At 42.0% G+C, this 18,087-nt stretch overlaps 1 protein-coding gene across 1 annotated transcript in view; it reads right to left on the bottom strand.

Moving 5' to 3' along the window:
• Positions 1-66: 66 nt before the first annotated feature.
• The window catches only part of LOC124110655, a 51,531-nt gene continuing 33,510 nt past the window's right edge, over positions 67-18,087 (bottom strand). The window contains exons 16-31 of the mRNA XM_048392873.1: positions 17,087-17,201; positions 14,795-14,867; positions 11,695-11,821; positions 11,020-11,179; positions 9,795-9,872; positions 9,264-9,347; positions 8,956-9,004; positions 7,818-7,895; positions 7,212-7,313; positions 6,695-6,778; positions 5,856-5,984; positions 5,233-5,444; positions 3,661-3,789; positions 3,119-3,228; positions 1,617-1,817; positions 67-1,074 (exon numbers count right to left, since the gene is read on the bottom strand). Of these exons, the coding sequence (XP_048248830.1) occupies positions 797-1,074; positions 1,617-1,817; positions 3,119-3,228; positions 3,661-3,789; positions 5,233-5,444; positions 5,856-5,984; positions 6,695-6,778; positions 7,212-7,313; positions 7,818-7,895; positions 8,956-9,004; positions 9,264-9,347; positions 9,795-9,872; positions 11,020-11,179; positions 11,695-11,821; positions 14,795-14,867; positions 17,087-17,201 (2,009 nt within the window). The 3' untranslated portion in view covers positions 67-796. The remainder of the gene's footprint in view (positions 1,075-1,616; positions 1,818-3,118; positions 3,229-3,660; positions 3,790-5,232; positions 5,445-5,855; positions 5,985-6,694; positions 6,779-7,211; positions 7,314-7,817; positions 7,896-8,955; positions 9,005-9,263; positions 9,348-9,794; positions 9,873-11,019; positions 11,180-11,694; positions 11,822-14,794; positions 14,868-17,086; positions 17,202-18,087) is intronic.

Below are 18,087 nucleotides of genomic sequence, written 5' to 3'. Positions count from 1 at the left end.
AAAAGTACAGAAGACATGAGCAAACGCTTAACTATTAGTACTGAAATAATCACAAAAGAGAGAATGCTTAGAATAAAATATATTTTTTTCCTTTGATTTGAGAGAAAACAATCCTACATATACTTTTCACATCATTACACTCAACCTAGTACATATCACAGTCGGAACAGTCACTACACCAGATGTTTCAGGAATAATCCGAATGTAGATTTAAACAGGGGGATGTTGAGTGAGACTGGGAATATTCACAAGCATCTGGTGTACAAAATGAGGAACTAATTCAACACATGTAAAGAACAGTCACCACATCAGCTCTGGTCTGTTATGTATGATGCAAGATCGTCATCACTTTAGTCCTGGTTGTCACATATATATGATGCAAGATCGTCATCACTTTAGCCCTGGTTGTCACATATATGATGGCAAATCTTCATCACTTTAGCTGTGGTTGTCACATATATGGCAAATCTTCATTACTTTAGCCCTGGTTGTCACATATATGATGGCAAATCTTCATCACTTAAGCCGTGGTTGTCACATATATGATGGCAAATCTTCATCACTTTAGCCCTGGTTGTCATATATATGTGATGGCAAATCTTCATCACTTTAGCACTGGTTGTCACATATATGATGGCAAATCTTCATAACTTTAGCCCTGGTTGTCATATATATATGATGGCAAATCTTCATCACTTTAGCACTGGTTGTCACATATATGATGGCAAATCTTCATCACTTAAGCTGTGGTTCTCACATATATGATGGCCAATCTTCATCACTCAAGCTGCGGTTGTCACATATATGATGGCAAATCTTCATCACTGGAGTTAATCTTGTCATCCAGAAAAACTTCCGGATCTAACAAGTGAGAGCGTCGTGGCCGCTTATTCTTCTTACATTCTGTGCTGAGCGTGTTCACAGAACATTCGGATAATACAAAGTCTTCAGTGAGGAGAATATCCTGACCAACCCCAGAACCAGCACCATCAGCAACAGCCATGTTGTCATTCACAGGGACATCTTGTGGAGTCAGAATCTCAACACTTTTTCCTGAACTGTCCATACCTTGCCCTGAAATACATCACATCATATTACCAACAGATGCAGCAATCTGGAAGGAAGAGGGTTTCCAAAAGAGGTCAGGATGTCTGGTTGAGTGAGTGATGTGCAATACTGCTCTCACTTCATGAGTGAGTTTGGTGTGACACTGTACTGAACAGTACTTCAGTTATATAACAGTGTGTCAGCTTGAGGGAGGAAAGCCTGAAGTGATGCAGGTCTTAGATGTTTACCACTCTGGCGAAACCCAGGGGTATAGGTATGGTGCTGACAGACCTAACCATGATGAACAGGGATTTAAACCCACGCCGCAGGGACCCAACTCTTGTACAGCGACCTGCTGTGTATCAGTCAACTGGGCCACCTGTCCCATCACTTCATATCAGGGAACAACAACTGTTTGCATTTCGAAAAACATGCAGGCAGCTAAACCTAGGCCCTAGAAGACAAGAGTCTGATATCCACAACAACACCCTACTGCTGCTTTGGGGATGGCTTTCTTTATCAAAGCTGGACTATTATTGTTATCAATCTGTATGACTCCGTACACCCACCTGACAGAGACATGGGGGGGCTGTCCTCCTCCTTGCATCTCTTCCTCTTCCTACTCGTCCTTTTCTTCCTGCCCTGCCCCGCGCTCTCACTGCCTGGCCCCTCCTGAGAGGACCCGGTTAATGCCTGACCTTGTCTCTCCTCCACCAACGCAGCCAGCTCGACTGTGGCTGTGGAAGACATCTGCAGACCTCCGGGATAATCTGCAGTCAGTGAAATGCCTGCTGTCATCATGTTCTCTTCACATGTTTGAGGATCCAAGACAGCAGCAAGACATATTCAAATACTCAGATTGATTTGGCTTGATACACACACTGACATGAGACATTTTCACATACTAGTATCTCTTGATACAATGCCACATCTACATGACTGTATTGGCTTGATTCACACACTGACATGAGACATTTTCACATACTAGTATCTCTTGATACAATGCCACATCTACATGACTGTATTGGCTTGATTCACACACTGACATGAGACATTTTCACATACTAGTATCTCTTGATACAATGCCACATCTACATGACTGTATTGGCTTGATACACACACTGACATGAGACATTTTCACATACTAGTATCTCTTGATACAATGCCACATCTACATGACTGTATTGGCTTGATTCACACACTGACATGAGACATTTTCACATACTAGTATCTCTTGATACAATGCCACATCTACATGACTGTATTGGCTTGATTCACACACTGACATGAGACATTTTCACATACTAGTATCTCTTGATACAATGCCACATCTACATGACTGTATTGGCTTGATTCACACACTGACATGAGACATTTTCACATACTAGTATCTCTTGATACAATGCCACATCTACATGACTGTATTGGCTTGATACACACACTGACATGAGACATTTTCACATACTAGTATCTCTTGATACAATGCCACATCTACATGACTATATTGGCTTGATTCACACACTGACATGAGACATTTTCACATACTAGTATCTCTTGATACAATGCCACATCTACATGACTGTATTGGCTTGATACACACACTGACATGAGACATTTTCACATACGAGTATCTCTTGATACAATGCCACATCTACATGACTGTATTGGCTTGATTCACACACTGACATGAGACATTTTCACATACGAATTTCTCTTGATACAATGCCACATCTACATGGCTGTATTGGCTTGATTCACACACTGACATGAGACATTTTCACATACTAGTATCTCTTGATACAATGCCACATCTACATGACTGTATTGGCTTGATACACACACTGACATGAGACACATTTACTTCGAGGCTCACATTTTGTCCTAGAATAAATTCAATACGATGAAAGATATGAACGTCACAAGGAATAAGAAAGACATGCACATAGACTAATAAAAGTATGCTTGACACATTGACTTTGAAAGATATGACAGGTACATGGACTGTGAAAGATATGACAGGCACAAGGAGTATGAGGAAGGTGTGAGATGGTATTTTGGAACTGTTGTATACCTCTACAGATCTGTATGACACGAGACCACAGTTTGTTGCGAGACAGGTTCTTCTGATGGCCCACGATCAGCAGGTGATGTCTGGCCCGTGTGAGTGCCACGTTCGCTCTCCTGACAACACATTACTGTAACAGTCACTCAAACACACTACATATAATACAGTTACATGTAACCTTGCTGAGCCATGTGGAACTTATCAGCTAAATGATGATGATGATGATGATGATGAAGAAAAGTGCAAAAGCAACACCCTAAAGCTTGCTCAAAGCGCTACATTATTACCCCGGTCGATGAATGAGTGTGCACTCAATTTTCATTCTCAACTTCCTGGGGAGTATACAACTAAATCAACACAAAAGACATAAATTCATTTTTTAAGGTAAGGTTATTTTTCTTTGCCAAATAACAGCAATACCAATGTTTTATTCTTATCAAAGAGATGTCCAAATGAAAAAGCATGGATTTTTAGCAACAACATTTGATGAACATGTCCTTTTGTTTTTTTAAAATATCCTATTTTTGATATTGTTGAAACAGCCATACTTGTCACTGTCTATGAAGCCAATGTTGTTGGTGCGGACACAGGAGAGGATGATGATGTCCTTCTCACCGCCCTGAAAGGCATCCACCGTGGACACCTGGACACACTTGAGCTGCTTGTTGACGGCGGGGCTGGGAGGCACAAACACACCTATCAGCAACTACATTGTAGTATTTCTACCATCTCAGCGACTAACAGGATCGGGTGGTCAGGCTCGCTGACTTGGTTGAACATATCCCAATTGCTTAGATCGATGATCATGATCTTAATCACTGGATTGTCTGGTCCAGATTTGATTATTTACAGACCGCCATCATATAGCTGGAATATTGCTGAGTGTGGCGTTAAACAACAAACGATTATCTACCATCTCAGTAGGGTAGATTCATGGTTGAAGCATAGGTTGTCACGCTGAAGGCCCAGGTTTGAATATCCACATGGGTACAATGTGTGAAACGCACTTCTAGTCTCCCTGCCATGATTTTACTTGATTGGTATTAGGGCTGGGACAGGTAACTCTTGTACTCGGGTTGGGTGGGTACTGAGAAGGACCCGGGTACCCACAGGACAACCCGGAGCCGTGGCTAGTCATGTGATATATTGTTTTAATAGTGACAAACTTATCTAGAACTCTATGGTTACACTACAAGTCACCAATGTTCGCATTTCTTGGTGACTATGCACCTATTCCTCCTGACTTTTATATGTTTGAAAAAAGATAAGCCTTAGTCAACTTCAGTGTATGCATGACCAGGGCCCACTTGCACAAAGCGATCTTAGTGCTAAGAGGATCGTAACTCCCATACTTAGCGCTAAGATCGCTTTGTGCAAGTGGGCCCAGATCTTTTTATACATTTTGCCAGGGCTGTGGTCAAACTATTCAAAATCCGACATTTTGTACCTATCACTTGAGACCTACAGTGAGTGAGTGAGTGAGTATGGTTTTACGCCGCTTTTAGCAATATTCCAGCAATATCACGGCGGGGGACACCAGAAATGGGCTTCACACATTGTACCCATGTCGGGAATCGAACCCGGGTTTTCGGCGTGACGAGCGAACGCTTTAACCACTAGGCTACCCGACCGCCCCTTGAGACCTACAGCGGGTACCCGGGTAGGGTCGGTAATAGGAGAGTGGGTATGTGGGTAGTAAATTTGGACTCGTCCCAGCACTAATTGGTATAAATGTTGTAAAACCATACTCACACACTCACTCACACTACCTTCTTGTTTCCTTGCAACTGCATACAATGTTTAAACCCCTGTTAAACTCCACACAATATGTAAACCTTCCCATTGTAAGCTAAAATAAGTAATTATGAATTGATTATTAATTTTTGTGACAATGGCTGAAACATGGTCAAAATCTAGTTAAAATTGCAGGCAATGCAGGCAATGCAGGCAATAATATATTTCATTGAATTATATTGATGGAACTTTTGGTGAAAATACTGTTAAGATTCCACCAAATTCATAATGTTTGGGATCTCTGCATTTATTCGCCTTTTACAAGAATATGTTCCTGGAGACCTATTTTAACTGAGAATCCCTGCAGGGCTATGAAACAGAATTACTTGTCTGTGTGTAGACTTGTGATGATCTTGTACATCTGAGCCTTGTAGAGCGTGATGACCCCGATACTCCCGGCCTCCACCCCCTCCATCACCAGGGCATGGATCAGCAGCACCACCAGCCTGGCCTCACTCTCGTTGTAGTAGCTCCCCGAGCCGTCCGTCACTTCCTGGCCCCCCACCTCATCGTAGAAACTCAGGGTTGGGAACACAGGCTGGAACAAGAGGACAACAAGTCTTTAAAAACTAGGGACACAATGAAAGAGGAAACACTTATTACCATTTGATATACTTTGCCTTCTTTATCTTGTAAATGTCACTGCATGTCAGCTGTGGCAGGAAGGACAAAAGTGATGACAAGGTGGTTACCACTTAATGAAACCCACAAGCAAGGATCATAATTAGGGTGACACTGGGATCCTAAACTATGATCCTGGCAGGGCAAAGGGAGACAACCCCTTAACCACTGTGCCAGCAGTGCCCCGGAATATTTACACTAATATCGGTAATAATTGCACACTTTTCTTTTGAGTAATATATTTGTCATAACGATTCAAAGATAAACAAAGGTACATTCTGCAATGATATTGCTCTTGTAAACAGATCATGTGGATTGTACAACTCACGGATAGTGGCTGTCTGCTGTCCTCTGTCACTCCATCACACAGTTGGCCACTGTAGAACAAGGTGTTGGCGATGCCACTGATTCGCGGGTGACAGCGGTACTGAGTTCGCAGCTGCACAGGACAGTAGTCCTAGCAACAGGAGGGGAAGGTTGGTCATGTCATGTTATGTTATATTGTTTGTTTGTTTGTTTGTTGTTTAACCCGACACTCAGCAATATTACAGCTATATGATGGCAGTCTGTACATAATCAAATCTGGACCAGACAATCCAGTGATTGACATCATGAACATTGATCCACGCAACTGGGATGATGACATGCATCAACCAAGTCAGCAAGCCTGGCCACCCAATCCCATTAGTTGCCTCTTACAGCAAACATGGGTTGCTAAAGACCTATTCTGACCCAGATCTTCACGGGTGGTCATGTTATATATTAAGGATGTTGCTGAGGTACCCAAAGCACTCTCATGTCAGGGTGTAGGGCTACATAAGGCTAATTAAGTCTTAAAGAGGGACTATGGTCAATGATCTGGTGCTCTATATGTTGTAATGAAACTCTGCGTCTGTGTAACAAAGGTCATCGTTAGCTACTGGACTGACTTGAATCCATCTTGCTAGGAGAGACAACTGGCCCAGCTTTGCCTTTCTTTAACAAATGTTGTACATATGGAACATTTACGACAGAATGCATCACTTGAGTTTTATATACACATATAAGCCTGTCCTGGTATTGGTAAATGAAATGGTAAGGCCAGAATAAATTCAACATTAGATTTTTATCTCAATTTAAAAAAACATAAGGCGAGAGGCATTTTGTTTTTTTATATCTGTTACCTACCAGCTTCATCAACCGGTCAAACAAAGTTTGTTCCAAGCCATCACTGTGGGCTGCCTCAGAGCCTTGTATAGTCGGGTCAAGTTGCTGAACAAACAAGGGAAATATTTCTTCATTATACCTGGATGTTAAATAAAGGTTCAACATACATCAAACATTGTCACTGGTTTGTATTTATAAAATCTGTTCCTCAATCGATCATTTACAATACGTAAGTGAGGGAGTTTTAACACCATTTTCAACTGTATTTCAGTGTCACATCCTCATTTATCCATGGGTAACATATCTATTTTGATAAATACACTGGACCCATCATAGACATCACCTATTGCACATTGTACATAGAAGTCTCGAGTTCAGTGGAGTAATTTGACAGGGATGCTACTTGCAGCGTTGGGCACACAAACTGAGCCAAACAAAGCGGTGCTGACCAATGGGTCCGGGGTGCTTACATCAGCATGTAGATACAACTCAATGAATATATGAAGGCTGACCGGAACTGCAGGGTTGATGACCATACCTTGGGGTCCCCCACCAGCACCAGCTTCTCACAGCTGAACCGGGCTATCGGCAGCAGGGACGATGGCTCTGTCATCTGGCTGCACTCGTCAAGCACCACAAACTACAACCAAACATAAACATAGGTCTAGGATAGTAATTACTTGGTTCTTCAAAAATTTAACTGTAGAATTTCGCTGTCCACATTCTTCAATCAGTTATCAAGGCTGAGTTCTTAAGCTGTTCAAATTTGTTACAGTCGGAAGTATAGTCAATTCAAAACATCATGTAAAAGTGTCCTGGTTAATGTAATCCATCCTGCCACTATATCTTCATGTATTGACAGAGCAATGGAGTTATATTTACGTTTATATTAACACAATAATTTTTGTACGAAAATAATTAACAAATCTGGACTAAGTTCTTGTTAAAATTATTAGTGTAGTGTCCATGACCCATTCAAAAACATACTCTAACTCAAAAGACTGGAAATACCACTAGCGAATCAGCAAAACAAGTTATTCTATTATTCAGGTTAAAGCAGATTTTAGCAATTGCAATACGATGTAGACACCCTGCCTCCTCCGAGGATTGCTCAAGATCCTTTGTGACTAATGTATACACTTACTGGGAAGTGCATGTTGTGGAGGCAGTTGAAGCTGCAGGCCGCACACGTTGCCCCCACCACTCGCACTCCGCCCAGTTTCTGTGAGAAAGACATGAGCCAGTTTATATACTCACCGCCAAAAGAAAAAAGAACATAATACATGGTGGTTAATTTATGAAGAATTACTCATACTCAAAGAGATATCAGATTTGTTTGATGCACAAATGAACATACTGGTATGTTGTGTGAACCGATGCTCATGAACCCACCCCCCTCAGATGCATGACTCGAGATGCACCAACTGTCTTGTGCAGGATTACTGTGTGAAGTTTGGAAATCATGACTGATTGTTAGTTTTGTCATTAAGTGGTACACTTTGGAAACATCTCTTCTAAATGTGCATTCTTTTCTATATGTTTCAATGGTTCACGTTTCTTTTGGCAGTGAGTATATTTGTGGCTGGAGGGGAGCGGGGAAAGAAGAGAGGGGGGCCTTTGATTTTTGTTTGAGAGAATATATTTTCAGTCCGCGCTACAAGACATACAATGACTTGCTATGACAGGAGAAGCCAAATTATTTTGAGATCCACAACACATCCATCATGTCCCGATCCAGTGAATGTTTTTTTCTATTATAAAGGCTGAGGACAAATTACTCTTTCCAAGCATTTTGGGGAACAGAAGAATATTTGTCTTAAAAAGTCCCAGAAGTGCAGTGCCATCTCTCAATATTTCACACATCACTTCCAAATAATGTATATATTTCATACTTCAATGAAATATCAAAGCAGTTGGCAATTATAGGGTTAACCCATGAAGATCCGGGGTAAAATAGGTCTTCAGCAACCCATGCTTGTCGTAAAAGGCTTGTCATAAGAGGTGACTAACGGGATTAGGTTGTCAGACTCGCTGCCTTGGTTGATGCATGTCATTGTATCCCAATTGCGTGGATCGATGCTCATGATGTCAATCACTGGATTGTCTGGTCCAGACTAGAATATTTACAGATCGTCGTCATATAGCTGGAATATTGCCGAGTGCAGCATTAAACAACCAACCAACAAACAAACAAACAAAATTGTAGGATCATGATATTTCTGTACAGAGGGATGTTAAACTGTAAAAAAAACCATGCAGGACTTGTTCTACAGTGCACCAACCTTCTTGTTTTCTCCAAGTCTGTGCTTTTCTATGCTCTTACGCACCAGTCTGTGGAGAGACACAGCTACACAGTTACTTCAAACTTGACAGTTACACACTAGACGGTATGTCATGACCACAGAATTCATATTGACATATCAACTCGTCATATCATGGAAGTTATTATAAGACAAACAAGTTAAGCTTACTGTTGTTTACACATCCAAGACTGTACAGTAGTACCGTACTAAGAGAAGTGTGTAGGCCTACAAAGCAGCTGTAGATCAACAAGGGGCTATAACATGAAGGGGTTATAACATGCACCTACTGTTTGTCTCCTGCAGGGATGTCACTACGCAGCATCTCCTGCAGATCCTTCAGCTCCTGGCTGTCGGACCCCGAGGCATGGACACTGGAAGATCAGTGAGTGAGTGAGTGAGTGAGTGAGTGATTGACTGAGTGGGTGGGTGGGTGTGTTTTTGCGTGAGTGAGTGAGTGAGTTGTGGGTGGGTTTTGGAGTGAGAGGTGGGTGAGTGAGTGAGTGAGTGAGTTTGGTTGAGTGAGGCGAGTGAGAGAGTGAGTGAGTGAGTGAGTGAGTGTTGGGCATATGCACTACAGTAGTACCATGTGCAATGGGGAGGTCACACAGTCTCTGACTAAACACCACTAGACTGTGCAGCACAATCTTAATTATCTGAACCTCTAAGTCTGGTAACTTCAGGGAACTGTTGCAGCACATAGGACTTTGAACCTTCTTACAGTGTGGATAACATGCATATTTAGAAACTATGAGAATGCTAGCTAGCATTTTGCATGAATGGTGCTCAAAGTGTAGGTGATTAGGATTTTCCTTTTATACCTATATGGTAGGACAGGCTTGGCAATTTTCTTCACACTGCCAACACGAATAAAATCTTCAAATCCAAGATTGAGCAAACTGAAATAAATAGTTGAGACCATCGTCAGTTCTTCACACATTTGTATACCATGTTCCTACATCTACCATGAATACATAAGGCTGGGCTGCAGTATAGTCGCAACTGTCAACCATCAACAAATCAAGCTATGGTTCCCAAGAGAGTAACACCAGCGAGTTCTGTGGACAGTGAGCACACAGATCACATCACACTAACAGCGATATGTCTGCTGAAACATGTGCCACAGACCTGCAGCCATCTACTTTACAAATCATATCTTTAAGTGGCATTTAGAAGTTGGTATGATAAACAAGGGATAGTTCTATGGATATACAACTCACTATAATAAAGAAAGTTGTGAATCCATACAACTATCTCCCTTGTTTACTTTACATATTGCTTCAATATAACACAACAGTCGGGTTCTCACTAAATTTATGCAAAGAGTAGCACTCTTTGGGAGTGAGTGAGTGAGTATGGTTTTACGCCGCTTTTAGCAATATTCCAGCAATATCACGGCAGGGGACACAAGAAATGGGCTTCACAATTTGTACCCATGTCGGGAATCGAACCCGGGTCTTCGGCGTGATGAGCGAACGCTTTAACCACTAGGCTACCTGACCGCCCCTGCACTCTTTGGGCTTCAATGAGTTATATACAGTAATTGTACAGAAGGAAGAGATTTTATGGATGTCAGCTTCTTTATTATGAGGAACACAACATTTCGGTGTATATGCTTACTCCCTCATCAGGCAATGTCATTTCACCTGATGAAGGAGTAAGCATATACTCTGAAACGGGGGGTGTTCCTCATAATAAAGAAGTTGACATCCATAAATTTTCTTCCTTATGGGTATCACATCTAAATGCCTTTCAAAGACTTAGTAATTGTACAATTATCAAAACTATGATGAATCATGACTGGACATAACTAGTGAGCGACTGATTTGAAAACTCTTAGATCAAGTGATTGACTACGATCCAATGCCTGTGAAAATGTTATATTTGGTGTAAGAAATATATGGCCTTTAGATCCATATTGTTGAGAAATGGTGTACCTGTCACATGGTAGCCTGGGGTTTTCAAATTGAAAGAATATCACCATGTAAGTTAATTCTGGCAGTAATCAGCACTGTTGTGCAAAGACTATCAAAGTTTTGTACACACCCCATGAGCACTCTGTCCACTGCCACGTTGGTTGTTGAGGAGATGAGCAGTTTCCATGGAAACGGGACATCAGGTGAGTATGAGTCATTTTTGTCAAACACATCCACAAGAAACCTGATGATGACAGACAGCAGGAAGCTCTTCCCAGCCCCAAACACACCTGACATAAAGGATGTCTCACATTATACACGACATCTCAACAACAGAAGTCACCTTATGACACAGCAGGAAGCTCTTACCAGCCCCAAACACACCTGACATAAAGGATGTCTCACATTATACACGACATCTCAACTACAGAAGTCACCTTATGACACAGCAGGAAGCTCTTCCCAGCCCCAAACACACCTGACATAAAGGATGTCTCACATTATACATGACATCTCTACTACAGAAGTCACCTTATGACACAGCAGGAAGCTCTTCCCAGCCCCAAACACACCTGACATAAAGGATGTCTCACATTATACATGACATCTCTACTACAGAAGTCACCTTATGACACAGCAGGAAGCTCTTCCCAGCCCCAAACACACCTGACATAAAGGATGTCTCACATTATACACAACATCTCTACTACAGATGTCACCTTATGACACAGCAGGAAGCTCTTACTCATATTATGTATAATTGCCATCATCAATGGTTAACTGTTGTCTGTGAATTTGTACTGACCATGAATCAACAGGACAGGTTCCGAGGAGGCAGCATCTTTGTTCATCATGGCTGCCACTCTCATCAGGGCCTCTGACTGGTCCTTGTTCAGCTTGAACTGATTCAGGTAGTCCTCGGCCAGCTTTATCTGAAGCACAAAGCATAAAGCCAGCTCCTTTAGAGTGAGTGAGTGAGTGAGTGAGTATTGTTTTATGCCACTTTTAGCAATATTCCAGCAATATCACAGTGGGGAACACCAGAAATGGGCTTCACAGCCCCTTTAGACATCCACAAGCGTCACCCTTATAAGTTACATGTTTCTGTAGCGGAAAGCGGTTAGCAACATAGCAGCATTAGCAACTATTGTGGACAATCATGTTGCAAAAAATAAGCAGAGTAAGTCCGATGAAACAGATAAACGAACACATGCAATATATTTGCATTTAGTTCTCCTTTATTCCATCACCTCTAGTTAGCCATTCACGCACCATCTCTCTTCAAGTGTGCATGTTTTTGCTGTATCTAATGGCTTTTCCGCCCCCACCCCCGTCCAGTTTCTCTTTCCTATCTCATCCTGTAGTTGTGCATTTCATTTTCAATTTTAACTCCTTCTTTTCTTCAGTGAGCATTTATTTCAGGTAACAGCAGAGCAGCTTGTATATATGTAAATAAACCTGTACATATGTAAAATGGGTTCAGCAATGCTTGTGTATATTAATGAATATGTTTTCAGGATGCTTGCATATATGTAAATAAACATGTCTTACCAATACCTGTATATAAGTGAAGGTCTGCTTCAACAATAAACAATCTCGAAGTGTCCATGTACATGGGCTACCCTGCTTGTAACAAATTAACTTGCTTCCAAATTACTACTCACGATTAAGGCTACTTGCTTTTCAGCGGAAACCTTTCCGTGGTTACCTGCTTCTCAGTGGGAACTTGTCTTTCCTAACTTTTCAGACGTAGAATCGTAAAATAGCTTACATTGGGCAACCAATTGCCACATATACTGAACCACAAAAGAAACATCACCCCAAGTAACATTGCATGAAAAGTTATCATTTAAATATCTGGGTAATTTTTGTCAAAGTTTCAAAAATGTAACATTACCTTGTCCGGAAAAATGAGATTTGATGAAAAAAACCAAAGCAGATCCAATAAAACTGATCATCCAAACGCATCACAGCAACGGCCATGGTAACCCGATGCAAGTGAGTTCCGTGCAAATTGAAATGCATATGCGTTACCCAATTTCTTGCCCTATAAAAATCCACCCCGATCGCATAACATTCATTCCTTATTGAATTGCTACCACATGCCAAGATTGACAAGAAATCAGCGACACCAAGCCCTTGGACGATTGCAAGCTGGACAAAGCGCCCAGCAAGTAGCCAATGCATTTCAAGTCCACATAAGGACCACACACAGGCTCCAGCAACAGTACCAGACGTAGTGAAAGACCAAGGGTAAACACCCGACATCAGGATCGTCAGATTGTGTGACAGCATCTTCAAGATCGCTTTGTTACTGCTGCGGAAACTGCTCGACAGACGACGGGGACACATCAGCGACACATTAGAGCGGAAATTGTGCTTCGACGATTGACGAGCAGACACCTCCACTGTCACAGGCCACACCAAGTACACCCATTCTGACACCACGTCATCGCTGGGACTGTTTTCAGTGGGCAAGACAACACCAGCATTGGCGCCACCAGCAGTGGAGAAGAGTCCTCTTCTCAGACGAGACCCGTTACTGTACATGGCAACAGCAGATGGCAGAGAGAGAGAGTCTGGCGGTACATTGTTCAAGTCTTTTGGCACGTCGCCGCAACCAGGAAATTCATCATGATAACGCCGGTGCCCACACTGCGAGAGCAACAAGAGATTTCCTCCAGCAGAATGGCATCAGAACCATGCAGTGGGCAGCACTCAGTCCAGATTTAAATCTTATTGAGCACCTGTGGGACAAGATTCAAAGGCTGAATACGTCCGACCAAGGCCGACAACTGCGTCAGGCGTTCCTCAGAGTGTTGGCTCAAGTGCTTATGGCCTTCATCAACCGCCTCATCCATTCCATGTATCGACGTTGCATGGCAGTCATCAATGCACATGGCGGGCACACAAGATACTGACTTGTGATGCCATTTTCTCAGACTAGTGTTTCACTTTAAGAACATTTGACACTTTAATTTCAATCTTGATGATCAGTTTTGCCAAGTTTCATCTTTTTAATGTCTCAAAGTATGTTAACAGTGTTTGGACATATAAGGTTTCTCATATATCTATCCATGGTGACGTTACTTGTGCTGTTCAGTATGTACTGGCCTGGCGCCAAAATGAAAGTCAGGCCAATACCCATCACAAGTGACAGACTTATTTTTGGTGGAATATGTTCTGTAACAATCAAATGTGACTTTTGACCGCCATCTGACTTTCAGTGTGGTAACTCAAAGCACAAACCTGGATCAATGACCAGATGGCAAGCCGACATGTTTAGGATGTCACAAGACCGTGCTAATGAGAGATATATATCAGTTAGGGAGAACATGTATTCAGTAATGACATTACTTCATGCCACTGAACATTAAATGCAATGTTCAACATGAAGGGAAGAGGGTCCTTCAGGTTTGCTCCTGTAGAAATGAACCAAGGCACCCCTAAATCTTTTACTTCTAACATTAGGGCTATGACAAAGACCGCTTTACTTTCATCCCTAATATTGGACCTGAAATTTGTTCTGTGATTTACTTGATATTCTTTTGACATAAGATTTGTAGAAGTGGTTGAGTGCAATCAGCGTTATTAATTCTGGCTACATTATATCAGATATTAGGAAACTAAAATCTTGTGTGAGTGAATTTTGTTTTAACTCTGCAGTCAGCAGTCTTCTCAGGGCAGCCTATACACGTGCACTGGCAGCAGGAGCAATGAGTGAGTGAGTGACTATGGTTTAACGCCGCTTTTAGCAATATTCCAGCAGTAACACGGCGGGGGACAGCAATATGGGCTTCAGACATTGTACCCATGTCGGGAATCGAACCCGGGTCTTCGGCATGACGAGCGAAGGCTTTAAAGCATGAGCAATGACCATAATAATGTGTATATCTATAACTTACTATAAAGTTGCCAGGGGTGCACAGCCTGGTGTGGGAGGGGGCTGCCACTCCGTGTCGGCGATTGTCTTCAACCCTGTTACATTGAAATAAAAAGTTATCATTAACACTTGTAGGTGATGTATATCACATATATCAGTACAAACAAATCAGATCAGTGGATTTATAATGCGCCAGATTCTATTCACCAAGTGGATGCTGACAGCGCTACACTATTATTACCCCGGTCAATGGATCAGTGTGCACTCGATTTTCATTCTCAGCTCCCTGGGGAGTATACAACCCAAAGCTGCCTGTGAGGCGCTAGAAGGTTAACAGCCACATTACCATCTCATCCTACCGGGTACCCACTCACTGCTGGGTGAACAGAGGCACGTTACGAACAAAGTCACTTGCCTAAGGAGACCCCACATGTGGTACATGTGCTTCAGTGTGGGGCAGGCCCGAAGCCTTAGAAACTCTCAGGAGTCAAGCTGCTGAACAATAAATGGGCTTGCTGAACAATGAGGTGAGGTGAAATGGGGTTTAACGTTGCATCCTAGATTATTGCACTTATATAGCGACGGCATGTACGTGTATGTGTGTTTGTGTGGCTGCTTGTACTAGTCCGGACTGATGCCGATTTATAGTGCTAGCTCACTGAGATACCATGCCACAGTTTAACATGAATACCCCACTCAGACACAGTATACTCTGAGCCGACCAGTCCTTGTTTTAGCCCCTTAATGCCGAGCACCAGACAGGGTAACAACAAGTACCATCTTTTAACGTCTTTTGGTATGACGCGGTCGGGGATCGAACCCCGGACCTTCCGCTCTCCAGGCGGACGCTCTACCACTAGACCACGGAGGCGGTCCGCTGAACAATGAAGACAAATAACTACAGATGAGAATAACTGAGAACATGCATCATTGATTTATACGTGGAATAATTATTGCAGTTATTTGTGATATATTGATATTCAGTCATCACAAAATAAGTTCATATCCTTCATTTTATGATCAATGAAAATTCGAGCAGACCACTGGACGTGCATGTTGCAAAAGTTGACTGAGACAAAAACATCCATCTCGGAATGTCAGGCAGACGGGTATGTTATACACTGCCTATATGCAGATAGAACAACAGTAAAATAATTACTATCATGATTGTATTTAAATGAGAGATTCCAGGGTTTCTTGGAAACGTATGGGAGGTGCTGGTAGTATTGATAGGAATGATAGATATGAGGGCTGGGACGAGTCCAAATTTACTACACGGGTACCAACACCTCTATTACCCGACCCTACCCGGGTACCCGCTGTTGGTATCAAGAGATAGGTACAAAATGTCCGATTGAGAATATTTTGACAGCAGCCGTGGCAAAATGTATTTAGATACATGTATAAAACGATGTGTTCATGCATACACTGAAGTTGACTGAAGTTTTATCTTTGTTCAAACATATGTAAGTCAGAAGGAATGCGTTCATAGCCATGAAGAAATGTGAACATTAGAGACTTCAAGTTGTTGTGTAACCATGTAGTTATAGTGAATTTGTGTCATGAAACAATATATCATGTGACTAGCTTCGGGTCCGGGTATTCCTGTGGGTACCCGTGTCCTACGCGACCCGAGTTACCGAGTTACCCGTCCCAGCCCTAATAGATATGCTTGGTCGCCTGTACTTTCTTTAGGATTGTATCAAAACGTGTGAGGATGAAGAATATATATTCATATTTCTGGCTCGCCCAGGCAACAGACCAACTAACTGTTCTATTACTCAGAGATTCAATAGGTCTGATTTTAAGTAGATTCAAAGTGTGTGTTTAATGTGTGTTTCTGAAAAGTTGAGAAACATTCTTTAGGGCTCGAGATGGCAGTCTGTGAAGACTGAAAGAGGTGTGTGTATGTTTGTTCATAAAACAATATATCCAGTGAATAAACAATAACAGCAGACAAGGTCACTGTTGAGCTGATTCACTTTAATCCTCAAACTGCTGGGCCCATGCCACTGATACATCACAAAGATTTATCTAGAATTCCAAACTTAGTACCCTTGGAAAGCAAATTCGAACAAATATTGTTATTGTGATTAAAATTAGTTTGCTATCATAGTCATAGGTATTTTTGCATTGAAATTGCCATTATGTAACTCTGCATTAAGGCCTCTTCCACTTTATTAGTCCTGTTATCAGTGAATCACATATCACCTCTGATGAGCCAGAACATTTATTATCACAACAATATCAGGAGTTGGGCAATTGTCTATTCCAATTTGGGAGCTCCAACTGACATTTGCAGCAGACGTCCTACCTGTTCAGGATGTAGGGCAGTACAGGCAGACATGACAGCTGTATGTGTTCTTCCAGGTTCCCCAGGCACGACAGTTCCGTCGATGCATTCCCCGCCAACATGGCATGACATTCACCTACAGGAGATACAACATTGTATATATGTACCAACTTGGTAGACATGCTCCCCATCAACATGGCATGACATTCACCTTCAGGAGATACAACATTGTATATAGGTACCAACTTGATAGACACGCTCCCCATCAACATGGCATGACATTCACCTACAGGAGATACAACATTGTATATATGTACCAACTTGATAGACACGCTCCCCATCAACATGGCATGACATTCACCTACAGGAGATACAACATTGTATATATGTACCAACTTGGTAGACATGCTCCCCATCAACATGGCATGACATTCACCTACAGGAGATACAACATTGTATATATGTACCAACTTGGTAGACATGCTCCCCATCAACATGGCATGACATTCACCTACAGGAGATACAACATTGTATATATGTACCAACTTTATAGACATGCTCCCCATCAACATGGCATGACATTCACCTACAGGAGATACAACATTGTATATATGTACCAACTTTATAGACATGCTCCCCATCAACATGGCATGACATTCACCTACAGGAGATACAACATTGTATATATGTACCAACTTGGTAGACATGCTCCCCATCAACATGGCATGACATTCACCTACAGGAGATACAACATTGTATATATGTACCAACTTGGTAGACATGCTCCCCATCAACATGGCATGACATTCACCTTCAGGAGATACAACATTGTATATAGGTACCAACTTGATAGACACGCTCCCCATCAACATGGCATGACATTCACCTACAGGAGATACAACATTGTATATATGTACCAACTTGATAGACACGCTCCCCATCAACATGGCATGACATTCACCTACAGGAGATACAACATTGTATATATGTACCAACTCGATAGACACATTCCCCACCACTAC

Source organism: Haliotis rufescens, unplaced genomic scaffold (assembly GCF_023055435.1).
Source record: "Haliotis rufescens isolate VD_foot unplaced genomic scaffold, xgHalRufe1.0.p SCAF_11, whole genome shotgun sequence".
In the NCBI taxonomy this organism is placed as follows: Eukaryota; Metazoa; Mollusca; class Gastropoda; order Lepetellida; family Haliotidae; genus Haliotis; species Haliotis rufescens.
This window is presented reverse-complemented; position numbering and strand designations above follow the sequence as displayed.